The sequence below is a fragment of the Antechinus flavipes genome, chromosome 4 (genome assembly GCF_016432865.1).
Source record: "Antechinus flavipes isolate AdamAnt ecotype Samford, QLD, Australia chromosome 4, AdamAnt_v2, whole genome shotgun sequence".
Lineage (NCBI taxonomy): Eukaryota > Metazoa > Chordata > Mammalia > Dasyuromorphia > Dasyuridae > Antechinus > Antechinus flavipes.
In genome coordinates this window covers 29656573-29678673 of record NC_067401.1, presented here as the reverse complement: position 1 = coordinate 29678673, position 22101 = coordinate 29656573, and the positions used below count along the sequence as shown (strand labels likewise).

The window sequence follows — 22101 nt, the reverse complement described above, 5'->3', positions numbered from 1 at the left end:
ACAGGAAGGAGTGAGCAAGATTTGAATACGGGTCCTGTCTCTGAAACCATGGAGCTGCATGAGCCCTCAGAAGCTACCTCTCTCGTTTTACAGAGGAAGAAACTGAAACCTGAGGAAGTCAAGGGAGGCAGGATCTGAATCCAGGACTTCCTTTTTGGGAGGGGGATTAAGTGTCACACTGGGTCTGAGGCTGAATTTGAACTCGGGTCCTCCTGACAAGGCGGCGCTCTGTCCACTGCGCCATCTAGCTGCCCCTGAATCCAAGACTTCCACATCCAGCTATCGCATAAAAAATCCATCGCTAAAGTCTGCAAAATCCCGGGCAGAGAGAAAGAGCCCTTTAAACCTTCAGTCCCACAGCTTAAACCACTGCCTGAGATGGGCTGTTTGAAACGTCAGGGGAACATAGATAATTTACAAGTCGCACGATCCTACCTCGAGACAAAGAACAGGCCAAAAGATGGTAGACTTGAAGGAGAAGGGAGGGCCCCACTCTGGACACTCTCGCATCCCCAGAACAGCCTGACAGCCCCCTGAGAAAAGTCCCCCACCCCCGCCCTACGCTTCCTCCTCATACTGTCTGGACCCAGGGGGATGGCAGAGTAAAGTGGGATCAGAAGGAACACCAGCTCCGCCACCAACTTGGGACAGGGAAGCTCAGTCAAGCCCCCCCAGCTCAGAGCCCCGCTGTGGGCACCCCAGGAAGAAGTGGTTGGAGCAGCTCTGCTCCCTCAAACTCGTCGGAGAAAACAAGTCCCTTCTCCTTACTCACCACTCCCCAGTGACCACTTCCTCCCCTGGGGAGACCAAAGCACCCCAAGAGTCCGGGGGGTGGGGGGGGCTCAGGATCTAACTGCCAGCAGCTTGGAATCTGGCCAGCAGGTCAGGAAAGCAGATCCGTTGGAGGCCTCGGCTGGTTCCTGCCGCTCGGCCCTGCCTGCTCCAGATGGACTGCGTCTGGCTGCAGACAGCCCCGGACTCCGAGAGGCAGAGGAACAGCCTCCCGCACTCCCCAAAGCCCACCCCGCATTGCCCTCCGAGGCAGTGACCCAGCACGGCTAGGAAGCCTGTAGTCTTCCTGACACTAGGCAAACAGAGCCAGCACTCCACCCCTCAGCAGGGAGGTTTCTCTCAGGTCCCGGCCTCCCGGCTGCTCCACCCAGAACTCCCCTGGAGGGACCTGTGGGACTGGCCTGTCCCACACGCCAGTCCCTGGACCGGGGCCAGCAGCACTGACAGCCAGAGTGTGGCCAGGCAGAGGTGACCGGAGGCGAGAGGCTACCTAGAGATGCCCCAGGAAGGCTGTAACTGAAGCCTTTGAAGGTGAGAGGCCGGGGCCTGGAGGAGGCACATTACCAAGGTCGGGGAGGCAGGACTTGCCAGGGGAGGCAACAAGGGCTGGCGCTGCCTTCCACCTAACCCTAACTATGTACGGCACACAGTAGGCACTCAAGAAATGGCGACTGACTGGGTGGAAAAGGAGCAGAACGCAAGTGTGAGGTCGCTGGCCTTCCTCCAACGCACAATTCTGCAGGCCATCGATGCCCTCTCTGACTCTTCTCTGCCTTCCTCAGACGATCGATTATTAAGCAGCTATAATGTTTCGGGACCAACGTTAGGTCCCGGGAAGAGGGTGTCGGGTCCTCGGGATAGGGACCATCCAGGCCCTCTGCCCTAGACCGGGTGGTGGAGATGGGCCAGAGTAAACAAGGTGTGGGGCAGGAAGGCAATCCAGCCAGGGGACCAGGCCACCATCAGCTCAAAGGTCAGTCCTCCCAACAGGAAGTTTATCCACAAGAACGCCCACACCTCTCCTGGCACCGATGCCCCGCTAGGCCTTCTTCCCTCGCCCCACGGCCTCTACCTACGAAGGAGGCTCTCTCCCTCTCCATCCTAGAGTCTCCACTTCCACCAACAAGAAGACGTCAATAGTCGGGCAAACCTCCACCCAGCGCTATATTTAACTGGTAATGACCTGAAAGGGAGGCCATTTCCTGGAAAGCCTGAGATTGGGAACAAAGGAGCCAGAGGGGAAGCTCAGGAGGCAGACACCAAGAAGGAAGCCTTGACCACTGGAGGAGCCAGCCAAGGGCTGGCCGGAAGCCCCAGACTCCCAACGAATGCCAGCACTGGCATTTTCAACATCCCCAAATAGAAACCGGACCCCAAACCAACAAAAATGGTGGCAGCAGGACATGGCAACAGGTCTGTCCGCTGCTTACTTAGCCCAGAGAAAAGAGTGGGCCTGGAGGGTCTGAGTTCCAGTATGCTGGGTGACCTTGCCCAGTCACAGCCTCTCAGGCTCATTGGCACTAGATGGGTTCCAGAGGTTCCTTTCAGCTCCAAAAACTATAATGTAATGGGACCCTGCCTAAGGAAAGGCCCAATCCTCATTCCTCAGAGACTGGACTGGGGAAGGGCCCTGGACAGAAGGGACCTCCCAGAAAGCACCCCATGTGACCCCCAGCCAACAGAAGAAGCCTGTCAGGGTTCTGGAACAGCTCAGCCAGCCAGCAAAAACAAACCGGTGACCATCAGCAACCCTAATAGACGCTCTCCTTTGGGCGCTTGCCTTTCTTAAATAATCTGTAGAGAGCACATGTCTCTGGGAGCTGTGTGCCCAATGTGTGCCCGCCCCCTTCTTCCCAACCCACTACGACAAAGCCAACCGTGTGTATGCTGTCTCCTTCGGCCCCAGAACGTGACCATTCCTTGCCTAGCTTAGAATGGCGAGGGACCGCCCCCAGGGAACCCCGGGCTGGGCAGATAACCCCCACGCCTGTCACCCAACCAACTGGCATGACAGGTTAGTGGGGTGGGGACAGTCCAGGCCTGTCTCTCACCCCTGCCCCGGGCTAGCCTGCTTCCTTTCCTTTCTCCCCCTCTTCCCTACCTTCTTTGAAAAGGTAAATAGGGAAACAGGCTGAGGATTCAGAATCCCCCAAAGGCCTCAGGATTCCCCCAGCCATCTTTGCTTCCAGACCAAGGAGGAGGAGGAGGAGGAAGAAGGGGGGGGGGGGGGCGGTTTGCAACGGGCATCGGGAACCAGGGTCGCCTTTACTTCATTGTTTTGCCAGCTGTCTGGCAGCTGCTCCGGGGGGAGGGCTGCACTGTTTTGGCAGTGAAAGGGTGAGGGCCGCGGGGGAGGATAATGGACTCCAATCTCATTTGCTTTCCCCCTCCCTTAAGGCTGTCAAGGGAGTCTGGGCCTAAGGTAGTGTGCCCCCCCCCACTCCCAAGTCCCATGCCCCCCCCCATCCCGACCCACCAGGGGCCAGTGGGGAAAAGGGTAACCCCTCCGCCATCTCACTCCCACGCACAGACCATCCATCCAGTACAATGCATGGCCCCAGCACTCCCGAAGCTCCCTCCGGAATAAAGGACACCCCAGAGGAGGAGGAAGGGGGCTGGGCGCCCCGGCGTCCCTGGCCGCCCGCCCCCCGCCGCTGCAAGCCAGCGCCCGCCTCCCCCTCCCCGCACACTCCAGGTCCGAGGGGTCCGCAGCCCCGTCCATGCCCGGGCCCAGAGCCAGGGGCCGGGGAAGGACGCGCCGGCGTCTTCTCGAGCACCCCCGGCGCCAGAACAGGGCAGGGGAGAAGCCGGAGCTCGGGGGCCGCGGCGGCTTCCCGGGAGGAGGAGGAGAGGAAGGAGGGGAAGAAGAAGGAGGAGGAGAAGGAGGAGGAGCCCGCCCCGCACCCGGGCCACCCCCGGCTCCGGCTCTCCGGCTCCCCGGCTCCCCTCCCGCCCCGGGCCCGGCCCGCACTCACCGGCCGCCGGAGCCCGCCGGACGGGCGGCCAGGCAGGAGACGTAGGGACGCGGCATGCACCGGCTCGGGCTCGGGCCCGGCCCCGGCCCGGCCCCGCTCCAGCGCCGGCTCCAGCGCCGGCTCCCAGTCCCGGCTGCGGCGCACGCAGTAGACCCCAGCAGAGGCCAGCAGAGGCGCGCCGAGCGAGCGAACGAGCTAGCGCAGCGAACCCGGCCGAGCCCCGGAGCCGCGCGGCGCCGCCCTCAGCCCGCCCGAGCCCAGCCCAGCCCTGCCCAGCCCAGCCCAGCCCTGGCAGCCTAGCCCGGCCCCGCGCAGCGCAGCGCAGCTCGGTCCGGCACCGCGCAGCGCAACCGGGCCAGCCCAGCCCTGCTCAGTCCAGCCCCGCGCAGCGCGGCACAGGGAAGCGCAGCCCCGCCGCCCAGCCAGCCCCGTCTTGCCTAGCCCTGCCCAGCCCTGCGCGGAGGAGGGAGCGCCCTGCTGGCCGCGCCCGGGATAAACACCCCGCTCCGCCTCGGGCTCAGCTCGGCCCCACGAGCAGCAGGACCCTGCTGGCCGCCGCCGAGATGGCAGGACCCGGGGCCCCGCAGCCCCTGCCCGGAGGGGGCCGTTGGGCATTCGCTACCGTGCCGGCGCTGCCCGAAGCGGCCATGGGCCCCGAGGGCTCAGAAGGAAAGCCATGTTTGACGCCACCGTGACCCCTTTCGGTGGATCCCGCTGTACTCCGGGATCAGCACATAAAAGCGCTCCTGTCCCTGCCAGGAGGGACCTTTGGGGGGGCGTCAGGCCTTTCTTTGTGTATGTCGGCTTAGGGAGGAGGGACAAGGAAGGAAGCCCACTCCCCCAAAGCAGGTAAAGGGGCTGAAGACGTGTGTTGAAGCTGTTTCCCTTAGTGCTCCGAAGAAAACTGAATTGGAGGCTTCAGTTGGAAGCGTGCTACAGGCCAGGGTTAGGTAGCCCCATTTGGACACTTGGAGCTGGATCAGGGTTTTTTCCAGGCTGGACTAGCCCCATCCTGATGGAACAGAGTAAGCGTGAAAAGAGAAAGGGGAGAGGGAGGAGCCTTCGGGCTTTTTGTCTGTAAATGAATAGCACTTTCACCAATATGCATTTAGGTCATTTGACCTGAGATCCCTGCTGTCCAGCCTCTCTCCTCTCGTCCACTCCAGTCTCGGGACCGGACCAATCCCTCTGCTTGGACCCTTGGTCCAGTTGGCCTTTCGAGCCTTTCGGGCAAACTGCCTCCTCCTTCTTTAATCATCCCCTTTTCCCATAATCTGCCAGTGTTCTTGCTGCCTACCAACATGCCCAAGTCTTTCCTCCTTCCCATGATGCTAATATTCCCTCCAGCTCTCACCTTTTCTCTCTGTCACAGCCAAATGAAAAAAGCTGGTTCTTCTCACTTCTCAATCTCTTGCAAAGAGGCTTCTGTTCTCATTCCCATCACCGGATGGAAAATGCTCTCTACAAAGTTACCCAACCCAGATCTTTTTCTCAAGCTTCAACCTTCTTGATTTTGCTACCGCCCGCACCTGACGCTTTTGACCATCCTCTCCTGATGCTCCCTCCTTTTCTGGTTTTCATGATCCTGCTCTCTCTTGGCTTTTCTTCTTCTCCAGACACTCCTTTCTCTTTTGCCAGATCATCACCCATGTCCTGAGTAAATGCCAAGCACCCTATCCCCCTCCTCCCTCCTCTCAGCAACCAGGAATTTGTAGGGGCCTTCCAGAACTAGCTAGCTCTCATCTCCCCCCAGAGCCTCGTTCCTGCGTTGCTTCCCACCTAGAAATCTGTTGGACATTTCCAGTTGGATGTCACATGGACACCATCAATCCAGCAAGTCCAAAATAAGACTCATAATCTTTCCTTCAAAACCACTCGTCTTCCTAACTTTTCTATTACTGTCAAAGGCATTATTATCCTCTCACTCAGGTTGCCCACCTCAGTCATTCCCTTTACTCTTCCTCACCTCTCATAACCAATCAATCCGTCAAGTCTTGGCTCATCTCCACTGCTGCAACATCTCTTGCATCTATTCCCTTCTCTCCACTCACATAATGACCATTATGGATTATCTAATCTAGAGAGCTGCCTCCCAGGCAGTCTCCTGGCCTCTCTCCACCCAATCTGTCTTCCAATCAGCTGCTAAATTGATATTCTTAAATCCCAGGTCTGACCATGACACTTCCCTGCTCAGGAAGCCCAATGACTCCCAGTTCCATCCACAATCAAATTGAAAAGCCTTTTGTTTGACTCCTAAACCTGGTTCCACCCTACCTTTCCAGGATTACTACATAATACCATCCCCCATGCTCATTCCAGCCAAATTTGTCTGCTGGCCATGTTCTCCACAACGTACCATCTGCCACCATTCCTTTGCACAATCTGTCTCCTCACCTCTACCTCTTAGGATTTCTAGCTCCTTCAGCTCCAGTGCCATGTCTTGGATAATCCTTTCCAATTTTATATATATATATATATATATATATATATATATATATATATATATATATATATATATGTAATCAAGCACATATGAAATACAGGGTGTTTCCAAAAACAAATGCACTAAGCTTTTGGAGCTCTCATAAATGTATATATCTATATCCCATCCCAAAAATCTATATACACACATATATATAATATTCCTTTATATATAATATCCCTAAAATATTCCTTTATATATAATATCCCTAAAATGTGTATACACACATATATATATTCCTATATATATCCCAAAAGTCTATACACACATAATATCCTGAAAGTTTATCCATACACAAATATATGAATTCATATATATATGTATATATGTATACATATATATGCTATCCCAAAAATCTATCCACACACATATACATGTATATATATCAATATATATATTTATGTGATATCCCAAAAGTCTATACACACGCATGTACATAACACACACACACACACACACACACACTATGCCAAAAAGCTTAGTGCAACCATTTTCAGAACACACCCTATACCTTGTCTTTGCTTGCTTTTATGTGGCTATATTATTTTCCCTTTCCATTTCCCCTCCCCCACTAGAATATAAACTCCATGGGGTCAGGGATAATTTAGTATTCTCAGTGCTTAGAGTGTCCAGTATATCCCAGTTGCTTAATAAAGGCTTCTTGATTTGTTTACTTATTTTAACCTTATTTAGTAATAATTATAATATATAATAATGATGACAGGAGGGGTGTGAAATTGTATTCCCTTTAATCTGTAAAATTATCACTCTAACATTGTGATCTGTAAAAGAAAAAAGATTCCTGGTCTCCCAGGCTCCATAGTCTATGAGAGCATATTTCCCAGGTTGGGCCTTTTTAAGGCAAATTACCCCCCATCCCCACCCCCAGTGACAGCCGGATCCCCATTTAAATTCTGGGGAAAAGCCTTCGAAGTGATTTTCATTCAGTTGGGAGATCTGGGCTTGATATTGATAAGTAGCTAGGCCTGGGGGGGTATTGGCTTTCTTTTCAACTTAAGTCTCAGATTTCCTATTAAAGGGTAATTTTAAACTCCTTTCTTTGCAGAATGTCCAAAGCAGGACCATGTCTTGTCAAGGAACCTCTCTCTCTCCTTGGCTTAGCTGCCTGCCAGGACCCCTGCCCGCTATGAAGACATTCTCTTCTCAGTGTTAACACCTCTGTTTACTTCTCTGCCAGGACCTTGCCCCTGAGAAAGTCAATCTCCTAGCAAAGCTGACTTCTGCAGTGCCTTTTTGCCATTAATATTTTGGGTTCATGAATTCTTTCACATTGAATCTGCGCCGACCAGAAGGGGATTCTCACACCTCAATTCTTTGTACTGCCACTAACCGCATCAATAATATAGATAATATTGTAATAAAATTACTTAGATTGATCATTTAGAGGACAACATATACTTTCCTCTAAGCCCCCTCTTGCCTGTGCCCAAGGACCCATCTTCAAGAATCTCTGAAGATATAAAATAAAAGTCAGCTCCTAAACTGGTTTGAATTCAGGCCCTTTAAGTAGTTGATCTCAATTCATGGAGGAATTTATTAAGCACCTACTGTGTGCCAAACAATGAGTAAGGCTCTACAGATAGAACAAATTGTTGCCCTTGAAAAGCTGGGAAGCTACTATTCATTTCTGCCTTAGTCAGTGGCCAGACAAAAAAGATCCACACTGCTTGCTGCCTCCCCCCTCCGCCCCCAAGACTACCCATCCTGAGGGGAAAGTATCGTGAGTTAGGAAATTACAGGCATGTGTCCATACAGAGACAGCGCAGAAAATCATCTTCTCCAGAGCTTAATGAAACTCTGAGAGCACTTTGGCTTCTCCTTTGAAGGCTTCCTTGCCTTGTATGATTTTATCTCCCCGCCCAAAATATGGTTCCTACTTCAAGAAAAATCCCATGCAACTTGGAAAGGTTAATTAGGGATCGGAGGGGGTGGTGTGTGTGTATGCATATATGCTATGTGACTCCATACCCATTTGACAGATGAGAAAATTGAGTCACAAAGAGGCTAAATAGCCTAAAAAAGCCCACATACACTCACTTTCATTATTTTATTTCCTAACTTCTGAGCCCTCACAATCTACCTTTCAACAGTATCACTCAGCTGAAACTGATCTTTATGGCTTCCCTGTTGTACTCTCATTTGCCAAATCTGCTGGCTTTCTCAGAGCTCATTCTTCTCACCTTTTCTGCAGCATGTGATACTATTAACCTCCCTCTCCTCCTGGGTTTTTGCATGCTTCTCCCCCTTGGTTCTTCTCCTCCCTGTTTGGCTGCTCTTTCTCAGTCTCTTTTGTTAGATTATGACTATGGTCTGCCACCCAATACATGGGGGTGCCCAGGGCTCCAGGCTGGACCTTCTCGGTATATATTTTCTAGATGATCTCAGTAGCTCCTGTGTGTTTCATCTCTATACAGATGATTCCCAAAGCTCTCACCTGCTTATCTGCATGTCTGTCCAACTACTCCTCCATTCATCCATCCATCTGTCCAACTGTTATCTACAGCCATAATGCCCTTTCTCCTGACCTCTTGTTTCTTTATCTGTGGCTTCCTTCCAAGCTCACCTCAAGGACAATCTCTTCCAGGGGACTTTCCTGATCCCCTCAGCTTCCCTCAGGAAGTACTCGACTTATCTTTTGCAGTCACTTAGTCAGGTGTGTTATTTGCCATCCAGAGAGTTCAAGGACCTTAAGAACAAATAGGGCCTTTTTCATGTTTGTGTTTCTTGCTATTATTCCCGATGCCGAGTAGAAGGGCTGGCTCAGAGTTATTACTCAAGAAGCGTTTATGCAATGAGCCAATGAATAAATGACACAGCAGATAGTGCCCTCATCCTGGATTCAGGGGACCCGCACCCAAACCGCATCTCCAACCCTTACTGACTTTGTAACTTTGAGCCCAGCTCATCCTGGTCCTCATGGAAAATGAGGCGAGTTCCAGCACTAGAGGGATGATGGTAATAGTGGTAGTGGGGGTGGTAGTATTAGAATTAATAGTAATGGTTCTGGTGCTGGTGGGAGTACTACTGATGGTGGTGGGGATGGTGACAGTAGGTGAATATTAACATTAGTAGTAATGGTTCTGGTAGTATTAGTATTAAAAGCAATGCTGGTAGTGGTGGTGGGAGTAACAGCAGTAATATTAGTATTAATAGTAGTGGTGGTTATGGGAGTGGTGATAGTATTCATTAGTATTAATTGTAGTACTAGTAATGGAGCTAGTGGTATTATTAACTATAGTACCAGTAATGGTGGTAGTATTAGTATTAATTATACTAGTAGTAATAATATTAATATTCATAGTAACGGGGGTGATAGTATTAACTTTAGTACCAGTAGTGATGGTAGTATTAGTATTATAGTACTAATAATAGTATTAGTGGTCATAGTGGTGATAGTATTAACTATAGTGCCAGTAATGGTGGTAGTATTAGTATTAATTATACTAGTAGTAATAATATTAATATTCATAATAACGGTAGTGATAGTATTAACTTTAGTACCAGTAATGGTGGTAGTATTAGTATTAATTATAGTACTAGTAATAATATTAATATTCATAGTAATGGTGGTAGTAGTATTAACTATAATACTAATAGTGGTGGTAGTGCTAGTATTAATTATAGTACTAGTGATAGTATTAATATTCATAGTAATGGTGCTGGTAGTATTAACTATAGTACCGGTAGTGGTGGTCGTATTAGTATTAATTATACTAGTAGTAATAGTGTTAGTATTCATGGTAATGGTGGTGGTAGTATTAACTGTAGTATTAACTATAGTACCAGTTGTGGTGGTAACATTAGTATTAATAAGAGTATTAATTGTAATATCAGTAGTGGGAATGGTGATGGGAGTTGGTGGTAGTAGTATTAGAATTAGTAGTAATGGTGGTTGGGATAGTATCATTATTAATAGTAAAGGTGGTATTAGTAGTGGTGGAGGTAGCATTAGTTATAGTACTGGTAATACTGTTAGCATTAATAGTACTGGCAGTGGCAGTACTAACTGTAGTAGCAGTAGCACTAGTAGTAATATTAATTATTGCCCTAGTAACAGTGTTAGTAGTAATAGTAGATGGTACCATTGGGGTGAATGGACTCCAGCAAAAGACCATGTCTCTGGTAGCAAGCCCGTATCTGCAGGAGGGGCCTCAGAGAGGAACAAGCTAAGCCTGTAGAATTATCTTGCATTGACAGAATTATCATGTACAGATAGAGCTACCCCGTGCTGACATCCACTGTTACCTTCTACAATCTGGAGCTTAAACTATCGACAGCACTTCCCAAGTTTATTTTGTACAAACTGACAACCACAACCACTTTACTGATTTACTGATGTAGACAATTAGCTTAGTTAGATTATCTTGTTTAGAGTTCTTTTAAGTAAAAGGTTCTACAAGGTTTTGCAAGGGTGAATGTTGAAAACTATCTACACATGTGTTTTGGAAATAAAAGCTTTATAAAAAAAAATCAAAATTAATGTAAAAAACATTTTCCTATAAATGAAAGGTTCTATCTTACCCCTTGTTGATTGTGAGTTCATTAGGAACTTTCTCCACTTTATGGCATTATATCTCATCTGAAGATGGTGTGAGCCTGTGAATTCATTTTGGGTGATTCGCCCTCCTTTCATGACTTGTTGGAACTCATCAGTAGTAGTAATAGTTGTAGTGGTAGTGATATTAGTATTAATAGTAGTAGTAGTGCTAGTGCTAGTGGTATTAGCACTATGTAGTGGTGGTGGTAATATTAATAGTGGTGGTATTGGTAGTAATATTATTAGTAGTAATAATTAGTAATAATTAGTATTAATTGGTAGTAATAATTAGTAATACTAATATATCAATAGTAGTGGTAGTAGTACTAAAAACCAGCCTTTATATATTATCCAGCACTTTGAGGTTTGTAGATCTCCTTTGACCTCTATATATACAGCTCCTACCCTGGAAAGCAATATATTTAAGTGTAGAATCGGAGCACCCAGCATTCATACCTGACTTCAGACCCTTACTAGGCAAATCTCAAAATAAGGATCACAACAATAGCTCCTATTTCCCAGACTTGTTGTGAGATGGCAGAAGTAAAGTGATTTGCCAGCCTTAAATTGCCAGCTATTCAAGCTTCATATACTATTGATTAGGGGTGCAATTGAATAAGCACAATGATAAATTGTTTAATAGCATGAGAGAAAAGAGTTGGAATGGGAGGAGAGAAATCCTGCAAGGTGTATTTTCAAACTATTATTTACAAATGTTTACCCCTAAACTCTAATCATAACTGTAACTCTTGATGTGTTTTATAGATCACGTTTTTTTAAAAAACTGTTTCTCAGAAAGAGATTCCATTTGATCATCCCTCCCCCCCAAAATTGATAGCAATTATGATGATGATCCTATAAATAAATGTATCTGATCACTGTCAAACTGATAACCCAATTTAGTTGGAGTGAAAGATGGATGCAGTGAAGTAATTATAAGGCTAGATTGTAGAAGACCTTAAATGCCAACTAAAGAGTTTGTTTTTTACAAAGGATAGTTTACCTCTCAGATCTGTGGAGAAGGAAGGAATTTGTGGCCAAAGAAGAACTGGAGATCATTATTGATCACAAATATATCACAAAAAATAGACAGTTTTGATTATATCAAGTTAAAAAATTTTTGTACAGACAAAACTAATGAAGACAAGATTAGAAGAGAAGCAATAAACTGGGATAAATTTTTTATATTCAAGGGTTCTGATAAAGGCTTCATTTCTAAAATATATAGAGAATTGACTCAATTTTATAAGAATTCAAGCCATTCTCCAATTGATAAATGGTCAAAGGATATTTACAGACAATTTTCAGATGAAGAAATCGAAACCATTTCTAATCATATGCTCTATATCACTATTGATCAAAGAAATGCAAATTAAGTCAACTCTGAGATACCAGATGACAGGAAAAGGTAACGATGAATGTTGGAGGGGATGTGGGAAAACTGGGACACTAATACATTGTCGGTGGAGTTGTGAACTGATCCAACCAAAGGGCTATAAACTGCCCTTTGATCCAGCAGTGTCACTATTAGGCCTATGTCCCAAAGGCCTAATCATTAAAAAGAGGAAAGGACCCACATGTGCAAAAATGTTCATGGCAGCCCTTTTTGTAGTGGCAAGGAACTGGGAACTGAATGGAGGTTAAATAAGTTCTGGTATATGAATGTTAGGGAATATTATTATTCTATAAGAAATGACCAGCAGGGTGATTTCAGAAGGGCTTGGAGAGACTTACATGAACTGATGCTGAACGAAATGAGCAGGACCAGGAGATCGTTATATACTTCAACAACAATTATCAATTCTGATGGACCTGGCCATCTTCAGTAATGAGATGAACCAAATCAGTTCCAATGGAGCAGTAATGAACTGAACCAGCTACGCCCAGCGAAAGAACTCTGGGAGATGACTAAGAACCACTACATCGAATTCCCAATCCCTATATTTTTGTCCGCCTGCATTTTTTATTTTTACAGGCTAATTCAAAGTCTGATTCTTTTTGTACAGCAAAATAACTGTTTGGACATGTATACTTATTTTGTATTTAATTTATATTTTAACATATTTAACATGTATTGGTCAACCTGCCATCTGGGGGAGGGGATGGAGGAAGGAGGGGAAAAATTGGAAAAAAAGGTTTGGCAATGGTCAATGCTGTAAAATTACCCATGCATATAACTTGTAAATAAAAAGGTATAATAAAAAAAGAAGATTATCTGATGTTCAATTTTGATGAACATGGCTCTTTTCAACAAAGAGATGATTCAGGCCAGTTCTGATGGCCTTGTGAAGGAGAGAGCCATCTGCACCCAAAGAGAGACTGTGGGAACTAAGTGTGGGTATTTTCATAGTATTTTCACTCTTTTTGTTACTGTTTATTTGCATTTTATTTTCTTATTTTTTTCCTTATTGATTTCATTTTTCTTGTGCAGCACGATAATTGTGGAAATATGTATAGAAGAATTGCACATGTTTAACATATATTGGATTACTTGCCATCTAGGGGAGGAAGTGGGGGAAGGGAAGGAAAATTTGGAACACAAGGGTGAATGTTGAAAATTATCCATGCATATGTTTTGGAAATAAAAACTTTAACTTAAAATTTATAATTTAAGTTTATAATAAAATAAAAATTTAATTTTAATTTTTAAAAAAGTTTGTTCTTTGTCTCCTAGACACTTGAAACATTAAAGGTCTTTTAGCAGATTGATAATACAGTATTGTCTGACCCTTTCTACCTCCCCCTAAGTGTGTGTCTGAAGGGTAGAAAGTCAGGAAGATGAAAGGTGAAAAGAGGGATGTGAAAATATTTCATCATATCCTTCTTCAAGCACATGTTACCACCCAAATGAGACTCCTCCTTTCTTGGTCAAACTCCTTGAATTTTCAGTAACTGATTAGATCCAGGAAGAGCAGGAAAAGATCCAGAGACTGAGGATTCAGCTAATATTTGCGGTCGTGCATTATTTACTCTTTCGGAGAAGCTCCTTGTGAGGGGTTTGTGGTGGAGGATCCAAGGGAAGGGATGTTCCCTGTGAAGTTTGGAGTTTTCCCAGGGAGCCCTTTCACCTGTACATCTGTGAGGCTCCACAAGAGACCAGAGGGATGGGGGCGAAGAGAACCTTAATTAAGGAATTGTCTACCACCCACAAGAGAAGGCAGCCTGGTGGTTCGGATCCAAGGCCAGGAGGCGAGTTCAAGGCCTGGCTGTGTGATTCTGGCCACGTCATTTCACCTCCATGTACCCTGAGCAATTCTGAAGATTGTAAGCTACAGGTGTTGACCTAAATTGGTAGAGGGAAGGTTTGATTACTTAAAAAAATAAATAAATAGATAAAATCCTTTTCTGTTTTAAATTCCAAGCACTATAAAATCCAGGTATTTTTGCTCTGTCCTGGCTCTAGGTCTCTTTGGCTCATGCCGTCCACCAGTTTATCAGAATACACACGCCAACCAGCTGGGGCCAAGAACAAGCTACTAGACAGGATGGAAAATAAGCAAAACTTTCTCTGGGAGTGTTGTGAAAGCCTGACATGAATTATGAAAGGAAATCTTTATGAAAGACCTCAGCCTAGCACCCCACACTTTAGAGATAGGGAAACAGACAGGAAGATTGGAGGCTTCAAAATAGCAGAGAGTAGAATCTCCTGCAGACTTTTGCAATATGCAAATACCAAAGTCAAGTCAAATCAGCAAATCTTTATTTATAATAAGAACGATAGCTAATATTTATATAGCGTCTCCTATGCTCCAAGCACTTTGCAAAGCACTTTACAGATATTATCTCATTTGATCTTCACAACGACTCTTCAAGATAAATTATTATCCTCATTTTTCAGTTGAGAAAACCGAGGCAGACAACGATTGGCTTGCCCTTAGTCACACAGCCAATATCTGAGGTCAAATTTGAACTTGTTGCGTGGCTCAGAGCTTCTTCAACTTTTTCCACTTATGACCTCTTTTTGCCTGAGAAATTTTTACATGACCCCCAGGTATATAAAATAGATCTAATTTACTGATAATAAATTATGATTCTGTGACTCCCCCACACACAGTCGGTTAGAAGACCCCAGTGGGGGGCAGTGAGAAATGGGGTGATGGAGAGCAGACAAAACTTGATAAAACTCAGGCACTGCCCTCAATAAGCTTATAATCTAAGCGAGGAGACGAGCTTATAAACAAAATTAAATGGCAACCACGACAAAAGAATTAAATAGTAAGTTTAATTTTGGCAGGAGAATGCACCAGACAGTAAATCAATTATATAGAAAATTTGTTCACTAGAAATTCAGAGGAAGAAAGACTGACTTGGGGTCCTCAGGGCTAAACCTCAAAGGTTGTGGGCAGGAATTCCATGTCAATAAAGCTGCGCTATGGATCAACCAAATCACATCCTGGGACTTTGATCTCCAGGATGATCTACTTTCCCTGACCACTGCTACCCTATAGAGTCTTTCCTATTAGAATAAAAGTGACTTTTATTCTAATAGGAAACAATCAATTCTCATTGATTCATTAGTTCAAATAGGGGGGAAAGAGGGAGAAGGACATTACAAGCCAGTGGGACAGAATTAGCAAAAGCACGGAGGTGGGAAAATACAAAGTACATTGGGACACATTAATGAATCCAATTTAGCCCAGGGAAAAGAATTGTTCATTGACATACTGAGAAAGTTGGAAAGATAAGTTGAAGGTAGATTATAGAAGGCCTTGAATGCCTAGCTAAGAACTTTGTCTTGTGGTTACTTGGGAGTTATTGACGATCTTAAAGCAGAGCATAATGGAGCCAAGGGCGTGCTCTTCACCTTTGAGGATTTCCAGTGAGCAAATGCTCCACATTGAAAATTTAACAATGGGCTCTTCATTGTTAAATTTTCAATGTGGAGCACTTGCTCACTGGAAATCCTCAAAGGTACATATTAGGCCTTGATCTATTATTTTGTTGATTGTCTAAATTTAAGAAAATGATGGAGAAGATATTAATATTGTGGATTAACCTTAAAGTATGTACTACGGTTCCTTTTTTCCCCCTTTTTTGTCTTTTTTCTAGAAAGCTGGTTGTTAAACATTTACCAGCACATTTAGATTGGGGATGAGGAATGAGCTTTCCAAGTGATTAGATCTGGTTACTTCAATCTTTGCTCAAAAATCCTCCCTGGTTCTTTGTGACTTATCTAACAGAGTTCAGATTTTTTCACTTGGCATTCAGAGCCTTCCAGAATCTTTCATCTTTTTTGCCTTGGTGAATTTATCTCATGTTATTTCCCTCCATATATTCTAGGTTCCAGACTAATTAAGATACACCCCATTTACCCTCTCAAAGGCAGCTATATGGAACAGTGGATAGAGAACTTGGACTGGAGTCAAAAAGACTTGAGTTCAAAACTAGTCACTTGCTAGCTATATGACCCCAGGCAAGTCATCTAATCCCAATTGCTTCAACAACAACAACAAAATGAATTAGACTTCTCTTTATCTTCTGAATATACTTTGCTGCTTGTTAGGTTTCTGGTGGTTGTTTTTTGCTTACATTGTCCCCTGGGTCTGGTTTTCCTCCCTGACCTACTTCATGCACTGCAAAATCATCTTGTGTTCTTTCATTCTAATCAGTATTTTATTTTATTTCATTTTTGCTGAGGCAACTGGGGTTAAGTGACTTGCCCAGAGTCACACAGCTAGGAAATGTTAAGTGTCTGAGGTCAAATTGGAACTTATTTTCTCTGACTTTAGGGCTGGTGCTCTATCCACTGCGCCACCTTATCAGTGTTTTAAAATCCAACTGAAATGTCAGTCCCTCCTTGAAGCTTTCCAAACACACCCCTGTGGTTACCCACCTTCCCCTTCTGCTCGGCCCTTCGGCCTGGCACCCAGGTTTGTTGGCAACAACCTCGACTCCTCACCCTCACCTATCCCGCGTAGCTACTCATCACCTAATACCATGGTTACTAACATAGCTTTCTTGTCCTTTTCCTCCTCACCACTCAAAAGGCTACCAGCTCTAGCTCTGGCCCTCATCACCTCTCACCTGGCCTACTGCAATAGGTTTCGCCTCAGCCTCCTTGCCTCTCCAGTCCCCAGTCCACACAGTCACCCAGATGTGGCCATTCCCCTATTCAGTAAACTCTAGTGATTCCCCTTTACTTCATCCTCTCCGGTAGCGATTCAAATAACAGCCGGGCTCCCCCAAACCTTTCCAGCCCTCTTGCGCTTTATCAGCATCGTGTGAACTACACTCCTGCCAAACCGACTTTCTTAACATTCCTGCTACATCATACTTCATTTCCCACCTACGCGTCTTTGTCCTGACCCTCTCACATGCCTGCAATGCCCTCCCTTTTCACGTCTATCTTTTAGGCTGTAGTTTCCTTCAAGGATCAGTCGAAATGATCCTTTCTACATGAAGTCTTTCTTATTTTCCCTAATAACCTGGGTCCTGCTTTCTTCCCTCCTCCCTCCCCATCCCAAACACTTAGCATTTATTTTGAATACAAACTCTCTACACACACATATATATATAGGCATGCTTATATATATACACATATATATAGGTATATAAATATATATACCTATAGATAGATAGATGATAGATAGGTGATAGACAGATAGATAGATGATAGACAGATAGATAGATGACAGACAGATAGATGATAGATAGATGACAGACAGATAGATAGATTATAGATAGACAGATAGATGTCAGACAGATAGATAGATGATAGATAGATAGATGACAAACAGATAGATGATAGGTGATAGACAGATAGATAGATGATAGATAGATAGATAGAAGATAGATAAATGATAGACAGATAGATAGATGATAGATAGATAATAGATAGATAGATAGAAGATAGATAGGTGATAGATAGATAGATAGATGATAGACAGATAGATGATCGAGAGATAGATAGATGATAGATAGATAATAGATAGAAGATAGATGATAGACAGATGATCAAGAGATAAATGATAGACAGATAGATAGATGATCGAGAGATAGATAGATGATAGATAGATAGATAGATAGATAGAAGATAGATGATAGATAGATAGAGAGATGATAGATAGATAGATAGATAGATAGATAATAGATAGATAGATAGAAGATAGATAGGTGATAGATAGATAGATAGATGATAGACAGATAGATGATCAAGAGATAGATAGATGATAGATAGATAATAGATAGAAGATAGATGATAGACAGATGATCAAGAGATAGATGATAGACAGATAGATAGATGATCGAGAGATAGATAGATGATAGATAGATAGATAGAAGATAGATGATAGATAGATAGATAGAGAGATGATAGATAGATAGATAGATAGATAGATAGATAGATAGATAGATAGATAACATATGTCTATGTTGTCTCCCCTGGCTAGAATGTAAGCTTCTCAAGGGCAAGGACCGTTTTCTTTCTTTTTTTGTAGCCTGAGTTCCTGGCAAATAGTAAGTATAATAGCATATGTCATGAGTGCACTAATACATACTCATATAAGCTTAAAGGTGAAGACTGAATCATTTTTCAAACTTTGCACTCCTCAGAGTTTAGCAGCATTCCTCGTAAATAGAAATTGCTTAATAAATATTTGTTGAATTTGGAATGTAAATTTGAAGGCATAAATGTGTGGGTCCCAGGTATGGGCGTGTGTCTTTTCCCACGGCTAGCGCTAAGGCCCGTGGCACCACCTTTTCCCTAGCAGCTGGCACAAGACTTTGTTCAGAGTAGGTGCTGAAAGAACCTTCTTTGAATTGTTTAAATAAGTTGAATTCAATGTGCAAAAGTGCGTTTTCAGATTATTCATCTACCTCCAGTATATGGGAGGGATCATTGAGGCTATTTACCATAGGATTATAATTGTGCAGGCTGAAGCTGGCAAGGACCTGAAGGCTCCGTGGCCTAGGAGAGAGAAAAATTAGATTCCTATATCTGGGAGCAGAAAGGAAAGAATAAAATGAAATACACCTTGACAATGTGAAGGGAGAGAGAGTGAGAAAGTTGCCTTGATTCCATGTCCCCAGGCAGGAAGCCAAGCTGAGGCCCAGGAGGGCCAGTTACTTGGATTTGCCAAGGTCATTCTTCCAAATGCATTTTCTCCACAACCGGGGGGAAGAGGGAAGTGACTGCGTGACCTGGCCGTGCTGGCCACCTAGTCCCTCTCCCTCACCTTGGGCCGTAGGCTGGGGGGCTATAACCAGGATTTTTTTCTGGGAGGCATTTTGGGGGGCTTTTCCTTTGTAGATTTGCGGTCGGCGTGTCCCTCCAGAGCTGCCTGCCCTGCATCCAGAGTCACAGGGACCACCGTGTGCTGGGGTCCGGGATGCCCGGAGCCCCACGCCGGCAGCAAGGAGGCTTCGAGGAGCATCCTCTGCTGACTGGAGTCCAGAAGGGGCAGGAGCCGCGGCCCGTGGGGAGGGGAAGCCTTCCCCAGGTGCTGGCAGCAATTGACACAAGCCCTGAAAAGCATCCGGAAGGTGAAGAGCCAGCCCAGGTAGTGCAGCTCCGCCAGGTTCAGGAAAAAGCAGCCAAGGCCCACCCCAAACATAAAGTTCAGAAAGATCATTTTCTCCGTGGCCCTGGAGACGAAGCAGTCCGTCTGGGTGGGACACGGGTAGGTCTCACAGCGAAACAAGTGAGGGACGTCAAAGCCGAACAGGTAATACTGGCCCACCAGGAACCCCAGCTCCAGGAAGGACCGCAACACCACGTGCGCGATGTAGATGATTAACACGCGGTTGGCCAGATGGACGGGGTCCTGGGAAGCGGAGTCGGGGAGTCTGGGGAGGCCCTCCTCCTCCTCCTCCTCCGCGCTCTGCCCCTGCAGGGAGATGGAGGGCAGCAGGCCCCCCGAGCCCGCCCCCGGAAAGGCCTGCCGGGAGGCCTCCTGCCTCAGCCACAGCTCCAGCAGCCGGTCCCTCTCCACGTCCAGGCGCTCCTCCAGAGCCACCTGGTGCAGCACGCAGACGATGTAGAAGATGGAGGGCGTGGCCACCAGGACTATCTGGAAGATCCAGAAGCGCAGGTGGGAGATGGGGGCGAAGCTGTTGTAGCAGACGTTGGTGCAGCCCGGCTGGAGGGTGTTACAGGTGAACTTGGACTGCTCGTCCCCGTACACCGCGTCGCCCACCAGCGTGACCAGGAGGATGCGGAAGATGAGCAGGGCCGTGAGCCAGATCTTGCCGATGACGGTGGAATGGTTCTGGACTTCGGTGAGAAGCCGGCCCAGGAATGACCAGTCGCCCATCTGTAGGGGCAGAATCAACCTCAGAATTCGGGTCCTTTCACGTTTTAGTGATACTAAAAAAAAACCAAACACCTGAGGCAGCTAGGTGGCTCAATGGTTAGAGCACCAGCGAGTCAGGAGGACCACCTCAAACACCGAACACTTCCTGGCCTGTGACGCTGGGCAAGCCGCTCAACCCCAAATGCCTCAGCAAAAATAAGTAAATTAAAAAATTTTAAATCTTCATATATATATATATTTTTTTTTAAACTATACCCTTCCAATATTTTCCCGAACCTTTCCTTGAATCAGTATAGCACCAGCAACTATGCTGGACAGCACATGTAACATCCCACATACAGAGTCCCCCACCAAAGGGAAGGAAATGTGAAAAACCCTGGAATTAGAATCCAGAGGAACATATGAAGTCCTTTCATTTTACTGACGGAAGCTAGAAGGATAATGCATTGAAAAGAGCACTGGGTCTAGATTCAGGTAGAAATGAGCTCAAAATTAACCTCCGACATTTACTAGCTACATGTGAGGTCTGAACAAGAGTCTTTACTTCAGCTTCCTTAATCATAAAATAGGGATTATAAAAGCCCCTACTTCCCAGAGTTAATTTGAGAATAAATAAGATAATATTTGCAAAGCACATGGCACCCAGTAGGCACTCTATAAATTCGTATTCCCTTCCCCTTATAGAAAAGGAAAGGGGAATGGTCTTGTGGTGGACAGAGCCATCTGCACCCAGAGAGAGGACTGTGGGAAGAGTGTGGACCACAACGTAGTATTTTCACTTTTTGTTGTTTGTTGCATTTTGTTTTTTCTCATTTTTTTTCCCTTTTGATTTGATTTTTCTTGTGCAGTGTGATAATTATGGAAATACGTAAAGAAGAATTGCACATGTTTAACATATATTGGATTACTTGCCATCTAGGGGAGGGGTGGGGAGAAGGGAGAGAAAACATTTGGAACACAAGGTTTTGAGAGGGTTAATGTTGAAAATTTTCCATTTTGAAAATAAAAAGCTTTAATTAAAAAAAGAAAAGGGGGAAAATGTAAAGAAAAAAAATAAAAAGAAAAAAGAAAAGGAAAGGGAGGAAATGGGGGCAGGGCTCATTGACTTGTCCTACATCTCATAGGGAGAAAAAGGAGGGCTAGGGTTTTCACTCAGACTCCCAGTCCATGGATGAGCACACATAGAGGAGTCTTTCAAGCTTTCTTTGAGTCTGTTGATTATGAGCTCCTGCAGGATTGAGATTGTTTGTTCCCCAACCCTTAAAGCAGTGTCTGGCACAAGGTTTTCTTTTAATAAATCTTTATCGACTGATTGTGGTATAGTAAGGACTTTAGCAGAGGTACCACATGAGTGGTTGTGGTAAAAAATAATCCATCTCTGTAGACAATTGGGGACCCAGACCCTCCCATAGTCCTTTTGGGCATATCTCTAATAACAGACACACAGATGAAAAACACAAAGATCCCATCAACCAGATACTTGCCAAGGATTTTAAACTGTTAGCATCCTGGCTGCTCCGTCTGGGCGGGATGCTCAGCTGTATCACTCAATAAGCTAACAAGGACAAGCAGAACCAACTTCTCCAAGAAGAAAAAACTCTCTGAGGGAGCTAGAGGGAACCAAATGAACTGGAGTGACTTTCACTCTTGCTCCAGAATTAGGTTTCTGTCACAGTGCTATTATTAAAACAGTTTTCTGTTCTCTCAGACTGGCCTGGGGATGGGACCCATATTCTCCACGGTGTCAGCTTGGTCATCCCTTGAGAATGGGAAACACGCTCCATTCCTTACATCTTTCCATTACGCTCAGGGCTAGAGGAGATTCTAGGAACCTGGGGAGCATACACTGATGTGCAAGTTTCCACCCTCCCCGTAAACTCCCTTTATTTTGCAATGAGAAGATTGGAGATGAGAGAGATGAAGTAAGAATGGATTTATGATTTTATTAGTGTAAGAAACTCTCAGATGAGGAAACTTCTACTGATGAAGCTCAGGGCCTGATCTTTAAATGAATTGCCTGGGGCACTGAGTGACTAATATTAT

The 22101-nt window shown here is 45.4% G+C and overlaps 2 protein-coding genes across 5 annotated transcripts in view; both read right to left on the bottom strand.

Annotated features, from left to right (window-relative positions):
• The window catches only part of MYO18A (myosin XVIIIA), a 151963-nt gene extending 148103 nt beyond the window's left edge, over positions 1-3860 (bottom strand). For 2 of the 4 annotated variants that reach the window (XM_051992271.1, XM_051992272.1), the window contains exon 1: positions 3768-3858. The gene's annotated coding sequence lies outside the window, so the exon portion shown is untranslated. Of the gene's footprint in view, positions 1-3767 lie in introns of all 4 variants that reach the window. The other 2 variants (XM_051992270.1, XM_051992273.1) reach the window with 2 other exon arrangements.
• Positions 3861-19002: 15142 nt separating this feature from the next.
• Positions 19003-20058, bottom strand: LOC127561211 (gap junction delta-2 protein-like). The gene has a single exon (XM_051996505.1). The coding sequence runs from the start codon at positions 20056-20058 to the stop codon at positions 19003-19005; it is 1056 nt and encodes a 351-aa protein (XP_051852465.1).
• Positions 20059-22101: the final 2043 nt, after the last annotated feature.